Source organism: Semicossyphus pulcher, unplaced genomic scaffold (assembly GCF_022749685.1).
Source record: "Semicossyphus pulcher isolate SPU_LCO1_2020_fin unplaced genomic scaffold, fSemPul1.0.p SCAF_7, whole genome shotgun sequence".
NCBI lineage: Eukaryota > Metazoa > Chordata > Actinopteri > Labriformes > Labridae > Semicossyphus > Semicossyphus pulcher.
The window spans coordinates 9,426,149-9,445,285 of record NW_027211748.1 but is presented as its reverse complement, the minus strand read 5'-3'; the positions used below and the strand labels follow the sequence as shown (position 1 = coordinate 9,445,285).

The 19,137-nt window shown below is 43.1% G+C and overlaps 1 protein-coding gene across 3 annotated transcripts; it reads left to right on the top strand.

The window, feature by feature from the left end:
* The first annotated feature begins 760 nt into the window (after window positions 1-760).
* On the top strand, window positions 761-19,035 carry LOC138612075 (transcriptional repressor p66-alpha-like). Of its 3 annotated transcripts, none has more exons than XM_069685381.1 (11): window positions 761-907; window positions 10,483-10,997; window positions 12,550-12,682; window positions 12,946-13,074; window positions 13,832-13,909; window positions 14,012-14,128; window positions 14,383-14,547; window positions 16,097-16,358; window positions 16,605-17,005; window positions 17,098-17,356; window positions 17,796-19,035. In XM_069685381.1, exons 2-11 carry the CDS (start codon window positions 10,486-10,488, stop codon window positions 17,933-17,935), a joined length of 2,196 nt encoding a protein of 731 aa, XP_069541482.1. In that variant the 5' UTR covers window positions 761-907; window positions 10,483-10,485; the 3' UTR covers window positions 17,936-19,035. The 3 variants fall into 3 exon arrangements, with proteins under 3 accessions (XP_069541482.1, XP_069541481.1, XP_069541480.1); XM_069685380.1 differs by having other exon boundaries at window positions 14,380-14,547; XM_069685379.1 differs by having other exon boundaries at window positions 14,359-14,547.
* The last annotated feature ends 102 nt before the right edge of the window (window positions 19,036-19,137 follow it).

The following is a 19,137-nucleotide window of genomic DNA, read 5'->3' as shown; positions in this document are numbered from 1 at the left end:
CTCAGGTGTGCTCTGTGTCAGTTATTGTGAGTAATCTGATATATAAAGCCCCCCCCCCCCTGTAAGTAAGCATATTAATATTATGAAATACTTGACAATCCACATTAACTGATATGTTGGTGATGCAAGTTCCCTGCAACAAATTTGAATTATTCCAATAAGCAAAAGCAAAGCAAAAGCAAAAGTATTTTTGTGGTCCCCCGGGGTCCCAGGGCAATTAAACAGACTTGCTTATCATGCTTCCCTGCTGTTATTTACAGTAATCAGATACTCTGAGTTCATGCATGCTGTTGCAACTGCTGTTGGTCCACTGTTTACTCCTAATTGTCACATTTTACTCACTTGTCACAAAGTCTTTGCTTTAACCAGATCCACTCTACTCATCATACCAGCAATAAGGTGATTTTTAGCCCTGAAGTGTGGTACCTGGTTTAGGTCTCTATTGTATGTTAGGAAGCAGTAATGATGCTGGTGAGTGTATAGGGTAAATGTGTGATGTCCTCAATTATTACAGGTCCTTATTGCATCACAGTGTGTGCCCTTCTGTGTGTGTAAATGAGTGAGTGTGTGTTGGAAAGGATCTCTTTGCTCTCTGGTACAGTCATGGGTCAGCCCGAGGAGCCCGGGGCCCCTGGCACGGTCATCCTGCCTTGGCCCTTGGTGGTCAGTGGCTTACATGATGTGATCCGGTCGCCCTGGTATGCCGAGGTGCGCATGCCCACTAAGAGGACGCAGCGGCTCCATGTGTGTTGAGGCGCATTATTTGGCAACAGACGCGGCAGTGGGGAGGGCCGAAAAAAAGAGGATATCCCCTGGATTTCTAAAAAGCAACGATTTATCGAGGTTAACAGCAGATTTAACATTCCCTGGTCGACCATCGGCGAAGAAGGGGCAACAAAGCGACCGAGTAAGTTGACTGAGGTGAAGCCGAAGTTTTTAGTAAGTGGATCGAGGGGAGCCTTTTATTCGGAGTCGTCGAGAGGAGCCAGGTCTTCCTCCACCTATCTGTGACGATAAAGAAGCTGATGGGCTGTTGAAAAGTAACACTTCTCCGCAGAGCCAAAGGTTGAGCACCGGGGAGGAGAGGAGGAGGGAGGGGGGTCGCTTTCTCAGCCAAAAAAGATATTATTTTACGTTTTCTGACGCGTGCCAGTTTGTAACTATGATCCCTGGACTTGTTTTTTTGCGGTAGAAGTCGTTCAATGAGGTAAGGATTATAACGTTGCATCGCCAGCGGCTCTCCGGCGGCTGGCTCAGTCCGTGGGCCGGTCGATGAAATTTATGAGTTCCGACTTGGTTTTTCTCCTCGGGAGGGGACACACAGGTAAACAGTCCCGGTGAGCCTCATATAGTCTCACTTTTATGGCAGCAGTATTTAAGTTTGAGCCCCCTTTTTGAGCTGATGCTTGTCCCGCATCGGGGTGCAGCCAGGTCAGCGGTTCGGGCTCGGTTCTGGTTGTGTGGGTCATGTTCACGAGCTGCTGCCCGGCGCGAGGACTTTTACTACTTTGACTCTCATTCCCCGGCGGCCGTTGGTCGGTTTTAACCCGAGCGAAAGTGGCTTCGTGTTTTTGTTTGTGCGATGTAGCTAATGTTAGCTCGCTAACTAATAACACGCTCACCTCCTCTGAGGCGGTGTCAATAAAGAGAAAAAGCCGGCTAGTTGCACATGTAGTGTGGGCTGGGTTTAGTTTTTAAAGGGCTGAGTTTGGTTTGGATGGTGTACTGGTTGGTGTAACGTTAATGGTGGACGCTGCTGCCCGCTTTAAGCCCCTTGGCACCAGTGTTGGTTCTGCTATCTGGTAGCTAATCTTCCTACTTCTCTCTGTGACAACCGTAGTCTTCCTCCTCTTAAAGCTGAACACACACACACTGACACACACACCGCACACAGGGACACACACTCCCTCTCTCCCAGACAGGCACATACACACACATTTCTCCGCCACCACAGCCATACGAGTTTGGGACAAAGCTGTGGCTCAGGATGTCTGCTATTAAACCAGTTTATACACGTTTTTATACCTTCTCTTTACCTGGACGCACTTTTAATATACACTTATTAGATATGAAGGAAGCCGGTGTTGCTTATGGTGTGTTCATGAGACCGCAGCATTGTACACCGTGTTATGAAGGCACTGGCTGCTGCTGATGACATTATTTGTAAAAGTTTAATACTTTTAATGAAATATTGGTTTTGATTGACTTTGATTTACTAAGGGCTTATTACATAATGAATGCATTTATCATTGGAGACTTAATGCTTTCTCAGTAACCAACAAATAGTCGTTTACAACTTTGAACTTTGAAGTATAAATAGAAAAACTAAAAAATGAAATAATTATAAAAATAGATATATTGTTGGCTATGAATTTGTTACTGTATTGGTTCATGATGCAGAGAGCATGATATCAGGGAGTAGGCCTATTGTTTTTTTTATTAAGGCTTTTTTTGCTAAATCCGCTGATTAATTATTTATGAATTGATTAGGCTAGTTTTTTGGTTTATTAAATCATAGAAAATAACCATGGTGTGTACAATTATCTTTTTTTAATATCAAAAATATTATAGAAAAAAGGAAAACTTTAAATCAATTTCAGATTAAAAAATCACTTTATAATAACTTTCTGGATATAAACTTACTTTTGCAGTTCTACTTGTCACATTCATTTAACACCCTCAGCATTGTTGAATTGGGACCTTTGCACAACAATGCAACTAAAATTAAAGAAAGTGTGTGTGCCATGTCGAGAGGGAATAGTTTGAGGGTAAAGTGATCTGCTGTTCGGAGACTTTATTGCCTCTTTGTGGAAATCTGGAATGAACCCTCATTTGTTCATGTAAACAAAAGCCTTGTAAAGTGTTATTTGCATGTTAGCAAACTGTTTCATTGTTAACCAACTCCCTGTGAACAAAATACAGGTTTGCCTTTAGTGATGGTGTTGTCTAACGCTGGGCAGAAAAGAGGAGAATGCTTCTTCTTTGACTCCAGGACTGCTGAGCTACCTGTTATAACACAAGTCGTACATCCACAGCAGGATGCACTGACAGGCCTACACAGCCCAGAGTTACTGTACTCATTGTATTACAGGACAGAGTGAGTCAGAAAGTGCTCAGAAGTTTCAGCTGTGTTGTTTTTCAGAGAGCGCTGTTCCAATGATCACACACAAGACTGATCCAGAGAAGTTGTGTAATCAGCCACTGTTCTGGAAAGGGTCGTCTGCTGGCCACATTTTAAGCTGCTGCACATGATTGCAGGGGTCACAGGGCAGCCGTTTGGTCAGGCCTCCATGACTTCATCAAATACATAGGCAGCTAGGAGCTCTATAATTGTAATTTTCTGCCTATTTTTTTTAGTAAGTGCTGTTAGTTGCCTTGTTATGAGCTGATAATGAATAAGCCACACATGTTAGCTTTGGCTATGCTGTCCCAAAGCTAAACTCTTCTATTGTGATCAGACCATGACGCTTTCGTTTCTAGTTGGTGCTTGGACACCATCATGGCTGTCACTTGTTTTTCTGACAGACGCATCCAGATAATTGATAAGAATATATTGCTGGTGCAGCAGTTTCACAAGGTAGTGCCGCTGCAGGGCTGCACAGTGTTCTGCAAACCCTTTGCAATGTAGAAATATGTTTTCACAGGTTAAAGGTCCGTTGGTGGGTAAATAACATGCTGAACACACTGTATGTGGGTTGGGAGTGAGTCTGCCAGCCTGAATGAAGGGGGATTGAGTGACTGATGGTTGACATGATCCATGAGTGACTAGATAAATAAGCGCCTCCGGGCAGGAAGGAAAGACACTCAGCAGAAAACAAGACAGGCGCAGATAAATGGTAGATTCAGGTGAGTGACGCCCTGATAGCGATAGCAACATGATACCAGATTAAAGTGCGTGTATTCAGTATTGGTGAAAGGCACACTTGCCAAGAGTCAAGAATCTGCACATGACAATGTGATAATGTGGTAATTGTGATTTAATTACACCGCAAATGTCAAGGGGAGGATTGATTAAACAATCCGGCAAGATTACTGCCAATATGAGCTTCTGTAAATAAGCAAGTATGATTATTATTTCTGTTAGTCTTTGCATGTTTGCACCCTTTAAACCGAATTTAACTACAGTACAACACTTAGCAGCAGTAGCTTAGAAGCCTTTCTTACATTTCTGTGCTGCATTTAATATGATATTCCATTTAAAATCTTGTGTTGTAGTAGGTAATTTATTACTGTGGGATGCAGCTGAAACATCTGTAAACTGTTGGACATTCAGACAAGGGTGGAAGATTCCTTTTTAATGTAGAGTATTTATTCTTGTTAACTTCCTCGTTAGTAAATTTAGGCTATGTAAATTTGTCTTTTCATGTCCCCAAGCTACCAGATGTCCGCTGGTCTCGTCTGTTTCTTTCTCACACTATGGACTCGGGTTAAGTAACGTGTCATGAAATTAATAACAGACTAAATATATGCTAGACGTACGCTCCTTGTAGGAGCTGCAGTGAGTCAGTCATGCACTTAATGCTATATGCCAGTCTGCCGTTTATATCTGTTGTACAGAAACATCAGCCAATCCTACAAAGGAGGAACCAACGGCATGCTGGGAAGAAATAATAGAGAAAAAATAGTTTGTTGAAAGTGTGTTGAAACTTTTTAACAAGTAGTCTGATGAGTAATTTTGTTCTGATAATGATAAACAAACTTAATGACATGTCACCACCACATGTTGATCACTGACATCTGGAGAGTGTCGTTGAAACCTGTTTGAGGATTTCCATCTAATTTGAATACTTATCATGATTATATTTTGTAGTGAGATAATTGAACCATAAAACTTTCCCCTTAAAGTAGTATAGAATAGAAATGTGTGCATTGCTCTTTTTTCTGATACGTGTGTAAGTGAGTACAGTTTCTGGTTTGTCAACTTTGTGTACATAGAAAGAATTTGTGTGTCAGACGTGTAAAGTTTAGTTTTTCTTTCAGTTTTAGCGGCCTTCAGAGGCTTTGCACTGGTTGCAAGCGATTCGCAGTTCATGAGTAGGTGGGGGGTTTGATGATCCACCATATGTGTGTGCTTCTGTGTGTGTGTGGGCTTAGTAGAAATGTGTGTAAACTGCCATGGAGATGAAATGTGAAACCTGTCAGCCATTCAGATCCCTGTTACAAAGATAGGGTCAGTGTCCGTGTAAGGTTTGGGGGGGAGGCGTTTGTGTGTGTAACTTCTGCCCCCAGCATCATTTCACAGCTTTATGCATCAGAACTGATAATATCCCCCCACCCAATCACCCACCCACACCTTTCCCTTTCCCCCCTCCCAAGCACTAACACACACACGAACACACAGTATAATGGCCGTCAGTGTAACGTCTGCTCCAGCACCTGAAGGGTTAAAACTGGCTTCAGCTTCTCTCTCAGTCATACACACACACACACACACACACACTGACAAAGTCACACACACACACACACACTAGCCAACCGGTTTAAACCGGTTCTCAGGAAAAGTGCTTTGTGTGTCCCACTGAATCCTGGGAAGGGTCATGTCATGTGTGTCTCAGTGATGTCACAGTATTAAAAAAACTTGTTCAGCTCTGTTATCAGATGGCTGCTCTGCACGCTGCATTGTGATGCACTATGTATATTGTAAAGGTACATCATGGACACACTGTGTGCTTTATGCTCGCAGCCATAACCATTCTGAGAACAGGAAGGGGAGGGGGTCGGAGTGTGTACAGTGTGTGTCACTGTGAAGTGGTAGGTTGTAAGGGTTAATTGTAGTCCTTTCCACCCCCCCCCCCCCCCCCCCCCCCAAAAAAACCATAGCTTCCTGTAGTGCGTCGCTGGGCAGACTGCAGGCCTCAGCAGAGTTGGCAGGACTGGTCCCGATTCTGTAACATTCGTGCAGGAGTATGATTCAGGACATAACAGCGCCATGTTTGTTCTCTGTGGTCGTACAGTAAATAGTGACGGTCTGAGTGTTTGTCTTTGGATTTTCACTTGTGCTTTCTGTTTGAGATTCTGTGAAGTTTTAGCGCAGGTCAATCCTGTAGCCTGCCACGAGGGCCGCCAAGTGTTTGTCTATAACACAAATGAGAGCGACGCAAAGTCAATTCTGACTTGTCTGCACGATAATATCCTGGTTTTGACCATATTCTGGATCGTACATGGGACATGAAAAACTCCCTCACATCTCTCATGACAGAATCACAGGTGTGTTTTGATCCTTCAAACAATTCATGAACCATTCGCTCCTTTCTGTACCTCAGAAGATGAGGATCAACTCAACTGGCCGTCTCTTCTGTTTAAAGATATAATCTTGAAGATTTTCATTTGAATAAATGTCTGTTTAGTTACTGTCTATCGCCGAATGAGGTAACACAATGGTGATTGAGCCTGTGGCCCACTGATGAAAGCCTTTGCATTTGCAGTATTACAGATTGGGTGTCTGGAGCAACTTTCGCAGAAAAAATCACAAGCAGCGCCCAGTTAGTGACGCGTTTTCCATCAACCAGCAGAGGTTGGTCTGCCAGAGAGGGTAGGCGGAGCTAAGCAGCGGCTTTTCCGGTCTCTGCAAGTGTTGCGAGTAAACAGTAATCTACTATGGCTGAACAAACAAAGAAAAGATGGATGACTACAGATACAACTTCAAAAATAAGTGAAAATCCAAAGAAAAAGAAACAAACTTGACGCTCAGATGAAGGCAAACAGTCTGAAAAGGAAAGCGACCGTCAGCGAGGAAAATCAAGAGTTACAACCAGAGCCAACCATGACACGTCACACTTGCGACACTGTGTTGATATCTGGGAAGTGTGCAATCAGGGTGTTCCAAACTGATGATTTCTATTATCGACTCCTACGGGCAGCCTTAAAGTATTGTTCATGTTAAAAGGCCATGTTTCAGCCCACTGATTCATCTATCGTACTAATGACATTCTTAAAGTACACGTCTTTTGTTGTTGACAGATGATAAAGGCATGGGCCCTAAAAGACATAAATGTGTCTTTATACTCTGATATGGAAAGTGCATTAGAGTTGCACACAGAACAATGTAATAGGCCATTATCAAAACCATAAAAGTAAAGATGTATTGACCCGTGTGGTCGACCATCTCTTGGCTCCTCTTCTATTTCTGAGCGTACACTGAGGGATTCAGAGCCAACACTGTAGGGTTATGCGTGTCTGTATGTACCATGTACTGGTGCAAATCTGTGACAGGACGAGCTGCTCTGTCCTTCGGTCTTCACTACTTCTGCTGGCATGCATTTTCCGTACAGGGGATATCAGCCTGTAACGGATCTGGTGACTCAGGAAAAGAAAATTCCACACAAGCTGTAGTCTATAAAATGAATTTTATTTCACTTTCACACACAAATTACTAAAATTCTTGGATTCATTGGTCCTTTATGAATATTTGAACACAAATCATGCTCTACTTAATTTTGGATATTCCCCAAGTCCACTTCAACTCTTGATTACGATGCTGTCTTGTTCTTAAGGCCTTTTGATGTCTCGCTGCAGGATTTTTAGTTGTTACTCATCTTTCGAAAGACTTTTATTTTGAAGTCGAGTGATCCTCATATTTTTGATTTCGCACTGAACATTGAGTCCTCCCTGAGTACTCTTTTTTTCTTTCCAGTTTCCCTTCTTTTGGTTTTTGGCTCAGACTGAAATTTGGATAATTAGATGTTTTGGAATCATACTTGAGTCATCATCTTCGTCTCGTGACCTTACTAATCCAACATGTTTTGTCTGGGGGCCATTTTAGTCACCCTGCGTGCCTTACAGCTGATTCAAGGTCAGTTTTGTCTACTGTCCAACCACACTTTCACCATGATGGATAACTTAAGTTATTACGAGGTAATGGCTCTGTAATGTATGTCAGATAATGTCACCAATACAAAAATAAAATGTGACATACCACCACACAGCTTAAAATGGTCTTTTCAAACATAATGCTCTGCAGCTGTGACATTTCTAACGGCTGCAATCAGCCTCATTTTCAAATGTAGCCACATTTGTTCACTGACTGATAGGAACTGTCCGCACACTGCAAGAGGTTCCTTGGTTGCTTTCTTCTCTCACTCATCAGATTTTCTGTTAACTGTCAGGTGTAGATTATGTTATTGTGTATTGTGTTTTAACTTAAAACTGAAATCAAAGGGCTCAGTGATCACGCTTCCCCCGGTTTAAGCTTCTTTAACTAATCTTTAAGTTTAACTGATACCTTAAAGGGGCTATATGTAAGATTTTACATATATTCATCAATCAAATATAATTTTTTATTGCTAATGTATGAAGGGATAGTAGAGGAACTGATAAATTGAGACCTTCCCCAACTTCCTCCATTGGCCCTAACAGCCTGTGGGCTGATTTTTATGTAAAGCACTTGGGCCAGTTTTTCCGGGAAATAAGAGGTTGTGACATATCTGCGCGTTCGCCAGTACCTCTGCGGAGAGCTCATTCTACGGCACTACAGTCAACAGTGTGCAACATGAGACAACGCAAGCTGTGAAATGGAGACGGATAATGCCAACAAACGACCGGCACCCACAACAACACCAACACGAACTACACACAAGAATAAAAAACAAAAATAAGTTTTGTCTAGTGACGCCCGTCTGACCAAACAGGAATGTGACTGTCATCAGGGGGAAACATCGGCAGGGCGTGCGAATCATGGTAACCTTCGATTGCTTTGGGGATCAAAACAGACCCACAACTTATTGTTGTCATAGAAACAAAACCCGCATGCAGCGTTCTCTCACCGGGTGCAGCGTTTTTTCTCGCGCGTGCAAGAGGGTTAACTGCAGTTACCTCAACGGCCGACCGTGTCGCTAGGAATGAGGATTTTCTGAAAGTTACCTATAGCACCTTTAAAGGGCTGCAGGTTTTCTTATACCCCTTTCCCACCAAAATTAGCGCGTTGACGCAGGTTTGTCAGACCTGGGAAGACACGCTAATAAATGCAGATTGTCTCTTTTCCCATTGCCAGTGAAGTATACTCCTTTCGGCCTCTTTTCTGCTGCGTCACCGTCTGACATCACAAATGCGCCGGAAAGGGCGCCAGTTTGGCTCAGCGGTTGGATCGGCGACCATGTACAGAGGCTATAGTCCTCGATGTGGCGGCCCCAGGTTCAACTCCCGCCCTCGGCCCATTGCAGCGTGTCATCCCCACTCTCTTCCCCTGTTTCCAACACTGTCCAGTGTCCTCTCAATAAGGCCATGAAAGGTCAAAAAAACGAATGCGCGGGAAATAGGGTCGCGTTGTTGCCTTATTTCTTCTTCCCCTGGGATCAGAAGAAGCTTCCTCACCTTGCGGTCTTGCCAGTGTTGCTGCATCTTGCACGAAACAAAGAACAAATTCTGTGTTGTATGTTGTTCTTCTGTATTTACACGACAGGGGACAGCAGAACTTGTGAACAATGTGCGTCATAGCATCGCGCCGGAAAGGGGGCGGAGATTAGCATGTCGACCCAGGTTTTGTGTTCCCATCCCGGTCAGAGCCGAGGCGATAATTACCCGGGTCTACTGCAGATTGTGGCCTTTCCCGCTAAGCAAAAAAAAGCCAGGTTTCTTACCAGTGGGAAAGGGGCTTTATAAAAAAAGTTTTGTTTACAGTCAGTGTTACTCAGAATGCATTGTGTGTGTCCTTGACATCTCACAAACAGGTGAACGGTATTGTTTAGATTGTTGGTAGTATATAATGAGATGATACAGCTTTGCATTGTGCGGCCCAAAAAGTGAGTGCGCTAGTGTGTCCTCTAACACCACCTCCTGACACCCTAGTCTGGGATGCACGTTCATTATGTCTAGGAATATAACTCTGGGTTTGGCTTACTGATTATTTACTTATTAAGGCTACAGATTTTTTTTTTTAATTCTAGTTTTGGCCCAGTTTTAGTAGCTTGTAGCCTTCTTCTGCCCCACGTTGGTGTGTACGATGCTGAATACCGTGCCTTACGACCGCCTGTTGATCAGTGTACTAGTGGTACACCATTTGTAGGATTGTGTATTGTTTTACCCGCTCACGTGAACGCAATAGCTTGACATGAACTTAAAGTGCTCTCTGCATTTTAAATACAACTGACACTATATATCCTTTTAAGTGTTTGAACGCCCGTACAAACTTTCACAGGCAAAGAAGTTACATTTTAATACATTAACTGACATTTAAGCTGCTTTCAACTACTCCATTTTAATATACTTGTTTTATCTAAAAAAAAATGCTTAAGCCAGTGTGCTTCAAAAGTTGTTTCGAAAATGTTACTCTTGGTTTGTAAGACTTTGTGTTAGACCTATATTAAATAGAGCTAGTGCTACATATGCGCCTTATTTAAGACCAAATTTGTGATTTAATGCGATATGACTCTATGTAGATGGCTTAAATAACAAATGTATGCATCCTGTGGGCTTGTCCTGTATTTTGATCATACTTAAATGTATGAAAATACTGATATCAATGTCATTTCTTCCTTTTATCTTCAGGGGATGTCTGAGGAGGCTGTCCGCCAGACACGCAGCCAAAAGAGGGCGCTGGAGAGGGATACTGCTCCCCAGTCGACAGAACCCTCCAATGATGACAATGAAAGCAAAAAGCCTAAATTGGACTCGTCTGAACCCACAACACAAAATGAAGCTACACCCGAGCCTGTACCTGCACAGGACGATAGAAGCCCGACCAGGGACGGATCTGAGCTGGAGAAGGAGCAGAGCCGGTCACCGTTACCTTTAGTGTTACCTTTGGCCTCTGAGCTGGTAAAAGATGACCTGGAGCGGACCCAGACACAACAGACAGTTGAACCCAGCTCAGACTATCGGACTGAGGGCAGTGACAAAGCCAGCAGGGTGAAGACAGAGACGGCTGTGGATACAAGGAGCCGGGAACGACTGACGGAGCCGAAGGCGGCCAGTGGCATGCTGGCAGCGGGCGAGGTGAAGGCCACCATCAAGGTGGAAGTCCAGACGGGAGAGCAGCCTGTAGATATGAGCACTTCCAGAGGGTAAGAAGCAGTTTATTGCTCAGCTGTGACAACCACATGAAGTTCCTGTGAAAAAGTGATCGGAAGGAAATGTGCAAATAAGTTATCTGGTTTCTATCAAACAATGAAGGCTTCCTTTTGTTAGATAAAAATCACTTATGAGAGTGTAAAAGAGCAAACATGACACTTTGTTTGTGTTTAAAAAGACTAAAAATGTTAAAGTTAGTTTCATGATCGTCATGTTCTTTAAACTTAGTCTGCAGAGGAAGAGGCTGGGAGTTTTGTTGTCCACAGACTTGAACTTTTATCTTCTGGTCCACCTCCATTTTCCCCCTAACTCACCACCTGAACCCTAAAAACTCCCCTCACACAAAATGAAGCCGTGTGTCACAAACCGGTTCCAGCCGGTTGTTGCCATGGTTTCCACAGTGGAAGGAACGGTGAGGGGAGGGGAGGGGAAGGGGGGGAGGAAAAGTGAGGCGGTCACGTGATGATGACTTGGAGGTCATGTGACTTCTTTGGAAGAGTAGTGATTAATCCACAGGAAGTGATGATGGCGCTAAGCCCTGAAGAGAGACTAACAGACACACAAAAACACACACACACAAATATATGGAGGACGGCTAGGAGAGACCGAACTCATGTTGTCATATGTTGACTTTAACGACTTTTTATGCATCATACAGACACATAATCTGTGTAATCACAAGGAGGATTTTTTTTTTTAGAGGAATGTTACTCTTGTTCTTTAGGGGTTTTTTTGTGCCCCTAGTCAAAGTATTTAGGTCATCTGCTTTCACACGTAGCCTGCAGTTGAACTAGTCGCTCTGCGGGAAAAGCTATATGTACGTGTGCATAATCATGTAGACAGAAGAGAGCGTTGATCCAAACAGCCTCCAAGATTCCCACCATGCTTTAATGTCCTTAGTGGGCTAGAATGATGTACGCAGCCAAGTACAGATCACCCTAAAAACACAGCCTCACACGCTTGTTATGCCCTGCAACAGTATGGTGTTCTGGTGTTTAAGGCCCACCTTGCCTCGTCTTGGCATTTAGGACTGATCTGCTGTTGGAATTGCACCAACAGGAAGAGAAGCTGTGGGGAGAATCTGTGTCTGGACTTGCTTAGATGACAGAGGAGTGGATGAAGGCACGATTAATGCAGATGCTACAAATGGATGCTTATATTTGAACCAGTTGCTCAAATATTAGTGTCTGCTGACTCTACAACTGATTTTAATTTAATTAACATTATGACATTATTTTAAATCTGAGTAGAGATCCAAATGTTTTAATAAATACCAATTATTTCTGTATTTTGGAGAAATATGCATGGGACATTTAGAATAGCTTTACTATTTAAAAAGGTTCAGCCTTTATAAATCTGAAGCCCTGGATTGACATGTTTTATATCCTAATGTTTCAGTTTAAACCTGGGTTTAAGCTGAAACTGTTTGTCACAATAAAAGAAGAAAAACTTGATTTTGATGGTTAAAATTAATCAAACCACTTTTTGACATTATATCGGAGTAATAATTCTGACTTGACTGTGTTTTTTTAAATAAATGTCCAGCGGTATAAAAAGGGAAAAGCGCCCTCCATCCCCTGAAGATGATGATGTCATCATCTTGTCAGATAACGACTCCCCCAGTCCACCGATGAACGGCTTGAGCCACTTTAAGGAGCTCGACACAGACCTGCTCATGGTGAGACACGCCTACGCTAAGCTAAAAGTCGTTTTATGCTACTCTACTGACATGATCTGGAGGATATCAGCATTTGCTGCTTCAGTTGGGACATGCTAACTTTAAAAATGAAAATGAGCCAGCAGATAGGAGTTAAATGCCCCCTGTTAGTAAACAAATTAGGACAATTTTAGGCTCTATCTCTAATTTTTGAATTTCCAGAAATGTTTGTTGTCTTTTGTAATACAGTGGTATAAGTTGTTGTTTTGATTTGTCGAGTACAGAAGAGCAGCCCAACGGAGAGGGAGCGCATCATCAAGCAGCTGAAGGAGGAACTGCGACTGGAGGAGGCCAAGCTGGTGCTGCTGAAGAAACTTCGACAGAGCCAGATACAGAGGGACAATCTACAGAAGGTAACCGTCACTTACCAGAATCAAAACAGACAGCACAATCACAACAGACTCTTACTGCAAGCATTATTCTCGGCTCCGTTCACAACTGGTATTAAAATGTGTCCTGAGTGATAGGATCACAATGGGACAGCTTGGAGTGCAGGTATAAACACACAGTGTGTACGATAATGTGTCCTGGGCCACATTGAAGGTCCCCCTACTTTTTATAACCAGGGCAACGATGATGTTTGGTGACAGATCACTCCTGGTTGTAGACATTACTGCCGTGTCTTCTCATCATTCCAAGCGTGTGAAAACGGGACGATCCGATACAGGGAAGAGAGAGACGGCGCCTTGACACAGGCGAGAGATGTGACCGACAAGCAGTTCATCATAGCCTATAATAATGCAGCTCATAATGTGTGTGTTTGTCACTGTAATCATAGACTCCAATCTGCAGTGGAGATTATAACGTAACATTAGGCTTCATGATCAAAGAAAGTTGTATATCACTTCAACACCTCAGTTGGTATTTAAGAGCTTCCTCTCTCTTGCTGGTCCACATTAACGCAGCTCTCGCTTCCTCGGCTTTGAGCCTGAATCACATTAGTTTTTTATAATATATATATAAAGGCACTAATTTGGAGACGCATTATAATTCCAGGTGTGAGCAGATGCATTCAGAGCTGTCCACTTGTGATCAGATCATCTAAGATGCATGTTAATACCAGGTGTAAACAGGCTCCTTCTTTAATGTCTTCTTTATTTGTTTTTGTAGCCCTCAGGTCTGTCCGGCTCCTCTGCTCCTCCTCCTCTAATTCGAGGAACAATTACAAGCAATAAAGGCTCTCAGCAGGTTAATGCTCTTTTATTTTACATGTACTCAGGCAGTATATCAGTGCAACAGCACCTTCACACGGTAGTTCATACTGTTTCTGATTGTCTTTTCTTTCACTAGATTTTAACAGGAAGGAGTTCAGGCACGGTCATCCCTCCACCGTTGGTGAGAGGAGGGCAGATGTCGTCTAAACATGGTTCTCAGATCATCATGCCGCCTCTGGTGAGAGGGGCACAGGTGAGTCATGTAGAAATGTTATCAATACCTGTTTACTACTGTTTTTCCAAACTGAAAACAAACTTCAGGGAAATAAATACACTTAAACTTAGGATTTATGATCTCTCTTTGCACCTCTCTCTCTTTGTGTGTGCCCTTTTGCCTTGGTGCTTTTGATATCCCTCCCTTGTCGTCCACTACCTTTTGTTTGTGATGTCCCTCCGTGTCATCCCTCTCATTGTCCTGGTTAGCCCATCTCTGTATCTCCACAGCAGATCCAGGCTCTCCGCCAGCAACAGCAGCAGCAGTTGGCTGCCTCTGGAGGCTCAGGTCCCCCTCCTCTGCTTCTGGGCCCCAAGACGTCGGCCCCTGCAGGCCAGGGACAGAGAGGGATGATCCAGCCAGGCCTCATCAGAGTCGGCAGTAGTGCAACCTCGCTGGTCAGTGCCTAAGAAGATAAAAAAAGCATAAATGTTATTATTTATTTTCATCACCCAGGGTAAAAGAAATACTACTTCTGAAATATCCTACTATTGTAAAGGCATTGTTCAGTGATGTGTACAGCTAAATGTACAAGAAAAAATTTACAAAAACTGTCAAACTGTTGATATGATTCTTACAAGTTTTGACTATATTTTGGACAAACATCTTTAACAACTACAGAAACATAAAATCAGTACTATAAATGTACCCAGGGCCGGCTCACGGCATAGTAGAGTTAGGAGGTCACCTAAGGCACCACGTTCTGGGGGACGCTGGCTTGAGCCTCAAACGTTTTTAATGAAGCCCCGATGTTAAATTCAAGCCTACTGCAAGATCGACACCTTCACTCCCAACCTTTCTCTCTGCCGCTCCCTCTCTCTTACTTTATCGACCACTCACTCAGTGCTCATTTCCTGACACAAGTTAGAGGAGAGGAGAGATGCGTTCAGGTCCAGTCGGAAAAACTCAAACTCGACCTTTTAATGGAGGGGAGGGTAAGAGGTGTTCTATTGAAGTACGTTCTGTTGCTTGATTAGCTCGCCCTACTCGTCTAATCCCTTGTGATACAGACAAACAGAAAGCATATAATAGAAAGGGAGGGGAAGAGAGATGGCAGCATGTGATGGAAAGAGGAGCTAGGAAGGAGACAAGGAAACTCTTAAAAAGTGTCTATGAGTGAAGAAAGACCCTTTTAATATTATAATAAACTAATGCTAACTCCTGAATTTCACATTTTTCCAACTCTAATCAAAAAATGTTTAATCTTGAGGTACACATTTCTAAAATTTCAGTGATTACTTTGAATTTAAATAGAGTGCATTAAAATAGAGCTTTTTATCATAAAATCCTGGGGGAGAATCCCCTACACAATTCTACACAGCATCCCACAATGTCCTAATCCCAACACATTGTTGTAAGCTTGATCAATCTTTATCGCAATATCAACTATAATAATGGGGTCTCTTCTGGATAACTGTGTTGCAAACTGGCATGCAAAAAAAAAAGGATATTGTATGGCAGAAAAAATAATATTTTACCATTTGCAGTGGGGGGCGCCAAATTCTAAACTCGCCTAGGGCGCCAAAATGGCCAGAGCCGGCCCTGAATGTACCATATCGTGATATCCAAATTCCACAAGGTTGAGACTTAGCAAATGTAGTATAGTATAACGTATATTACATCGGCATTTTCAGTCAAATCTCTTATAAGAGTTGAAAAATAAAATCAAAAGTCTACCTAACTGCCGAAGAACCAACCGAAGCCTGGCAGGTGGGAGGCCGACAGTGACGCAGCAAGGTTAACTTGTGATTGAGAGCACAGCCACCAGGTTATCAATCCCTCATTAACTTTAGATCTGATTTAAACTCTGAAGGGATGGAGGACAGAAATCGCAAAATTGTGGCTCTTTTCCTTTTGTATCTTTTGCACTAAAGTCGAAGACATTTTTGATCCTGACAGAATTTTTACACCTGTCTTGTTTTTTCCTGTCTTTGCTTCTTTTCAAAGGGCTCGCCATCTAGTTTGAAGGGCTCTTCCTCAGGAAGCAGCGGCCTGTCTGTGATTAGTGTGAATGACTCTCCAGCCAGCCGCCAAGCTGCAGCTAAACTTGCCCTGCGGAAACAACTGGAGAAGACCCTCCTGGAGATTCCCCCGCCAAAGCCCCCCGCCCCAGAGTTTAACTTCCTGCCCTCTGCAGCCAACAATGAGTTCATCTACCTGGTAGGACTGGAGGAAGTGGTTCAGAATCTGCTCGACACCATCCACAGAGGTGTGTAGGACGACTTCTTTGCCCTTTTTGGTTTGATGCAGAGGTAAAATGATTAATTAGATAGATAGATAAATAATAGATTAAGTATTTTATTTATCCCCAAGGGGAAATTAGAATTAAATTAAATTATATGTATTCATATGTAGTCACTACATCCCTCCTTTCATTTAGACTATTAATATCTGTGTAGCTTTGTCTGACTGTTTTCAAACAGTGCCTCTGGGTTTCCTTTCTCTCTCCATCCAGGAAAAACTGGTATGTCCCTGTCCAAGCCCAGTGTGAAAGACCCCTACATCTGCACCCAGTGCAACACTGACTTCACCTGCCGCTGGAGGAAGGACAAGGCAAAAGGCGGGGCAGTCCTCTGTGAACACTGCATGTCATCCAATCAGAAAAAGGCTTTAAAAGCTGAACATACCAATAGGCTGAAAGCTGCTTTTGTTAAAGCACTTCAACAAGAGCAGGAAATAGAGCAGCGTATTATTCAGCAGACCTCCTCATCGCACAGTAGCTCCTCATCCTCTTCGCTGAAAGCAGAGCAGCTTGTGGCTCAGCAGCTGAAGCAGGCTCAGGCCAGAGCGTCCTCGTTTCAGCACCACCACCAGGCCAGCCGAGGCAACATTCTCCACCATCACTCCATCAAGCAGGTTGGAATCAGATATTCCTATTAAGAGACACGCTTGTTGAGAGTCTCTGCAGCTGTAACTCAAAACCTTGTGTCGCTTTACTTCCTCCTCAGAGCTCCCAGGGCCAGCTGTCCCACGGTGTCTCCTCTATAGGGGTGAGGGGCGTCCCCCACTCCTTCTCCTCCTCCTCCCAGCTGCAGAGCGCAGTGGCGGCCGCAGCTTTGGTCAGCCGGCCAGGTAAGCATGCCCATGTTTCCCACCGCTCTGTCCAGAGTTCAAAGGTGAGCAGCAGTGGGATCGGCGGCGGCAGGAATGTCAGCGGAGGTAGTTCCTCATCCACTGCATGGAAGAAGCAGAGCAACAGCAACACAGGTAGACTCACATTAACACCAGCCCGACTCTGGCGCCTGACATCTCCTCTCTATTAAATTCCTGTCTGGTCCAAAAGCAATCCTTTAACGTCCTATTGCCAACCCTTTTCTAATTTTATGGAATCTTGTACCTAAATTGCTCTCTGGTGCACACATATTAGAGAATAGAAACAATAACAAGAGACACATTGGAGGAAATGTTTTCGGACAAGGCAATCCCACTCTCAAGTTCTGTCCCTGCCAGTGATCTCAATCCTCCCGCTGTAGTCCCTCTGTTTGGTGCTTTATTGTTTATTCCTGGGTGTCACTACTTTACCTTTGAGTAGAAATGTTGTCATTGTTTCTTTGTGTGTTGTTAGGACAGGGGTAGCTACCTATGCAGGTGCTGTGGGGACCTTCTTCAACACCTTTTAACCTGCTCCTCTGTCTCATGTCTGCAGGAGTCACTATGGCCTACGTGAACCCCAGCCTGACAGGTCACAAGACTTCAGCCTCCGTCGACGCCCGTCAGAGGGAGTACCTGCTGGACATGATCCCCTCCCGCTCTTCAATCTCGCAGACAGCAAACACATGGAAATAATGTAAACAGTGCTCTGCTATTCATTGTTAGGTTTTGTACAGGTTCCTCAGCTTCGATAACATGGTCAACAGCAACCCCCGGAGGACTGTTAAGCAAATACAATCTCCTAAAGTGAAGAAACGTTCCTTCCTGACATTTGTTATAATTGTTGTTTTAGTTTTCTTATTTCCTGTTGTTTATTTTGAATTTCGCTGTGCAGAAACCATTTGAGTGGGGCACAGAAAAACAAATACTTGAAGGGCTTCCCCCTGGGTGCTTGTGTCCTCCAGACTGGGTGGTTAAATAATTTTGTGATAAGAAGTAATGTCTGCATTAAGTGCTTTAAAAACAGAGTACTTTGTTTGAGGCTTAGAAGCCCTCTCTGCCATGATGTTGGTCGAACTGACCCAAACGTTGACACTTGAATGGTTATAGTCATACCCAAGAGCTCACATGTAACAAAATACACATTTATTTTAAGCAAAATCAAATTTACGAAGTTGTCAGTTGTCAGTAAATCACCCCTGTAGTTGTGGTAGGTTTGACTTTGTTTTGTATTTTCAGTAAGTTATTTTGTTTTTTGTTCCTGTTTTTATTTTTGACTGATGTTAAAAATCACTCAGTATCTTGTGGTTTCCACAAATGAAGAGTTTATTCTAGCTTTTTTTTTTTGTTTAACAGCATGCCTACCCTGAACCTGTCTGTTCATTTTGCACCTTAGCTGAAGAAGCATGGTGTCATTGCTTAATTCATCTGTAATTACCATTTGTAATTTGCTTATTTTATATTAATGTCAACGTTGTAAGATTATTTTGAGTGTCATGTCAACGCTGAGAAAATGCACACTCTGAAGGAGCTGAATTTGCCTCGTTGGAGCAAGAGATCCTGCCTACGATTATTCAACCATAATCCCTGCAATAAGCAGCCCTGAGTCAGTTCTTAAAGGAAATCTCTCCCAGCTACCAAGACCCTGGAACACACAAGACCGTCTTTACCCATACCCTCACCATATTGCATAATTTCTTTGCTTTTCACTGCATTGTACAAACATTATGTTAAAATTTATTTGGTTTACTTTTTTCCTAGCTCCTAAGAAATAATAAAAATTATACATTTTAAAACTTGTTTGTATTTATATTTTGTGTGGATAATATAATACTAGGATGACATTTCATCTTGCAGACAAATCTATTATTATTTCTGTGCTCTAGCTTTCGGATATG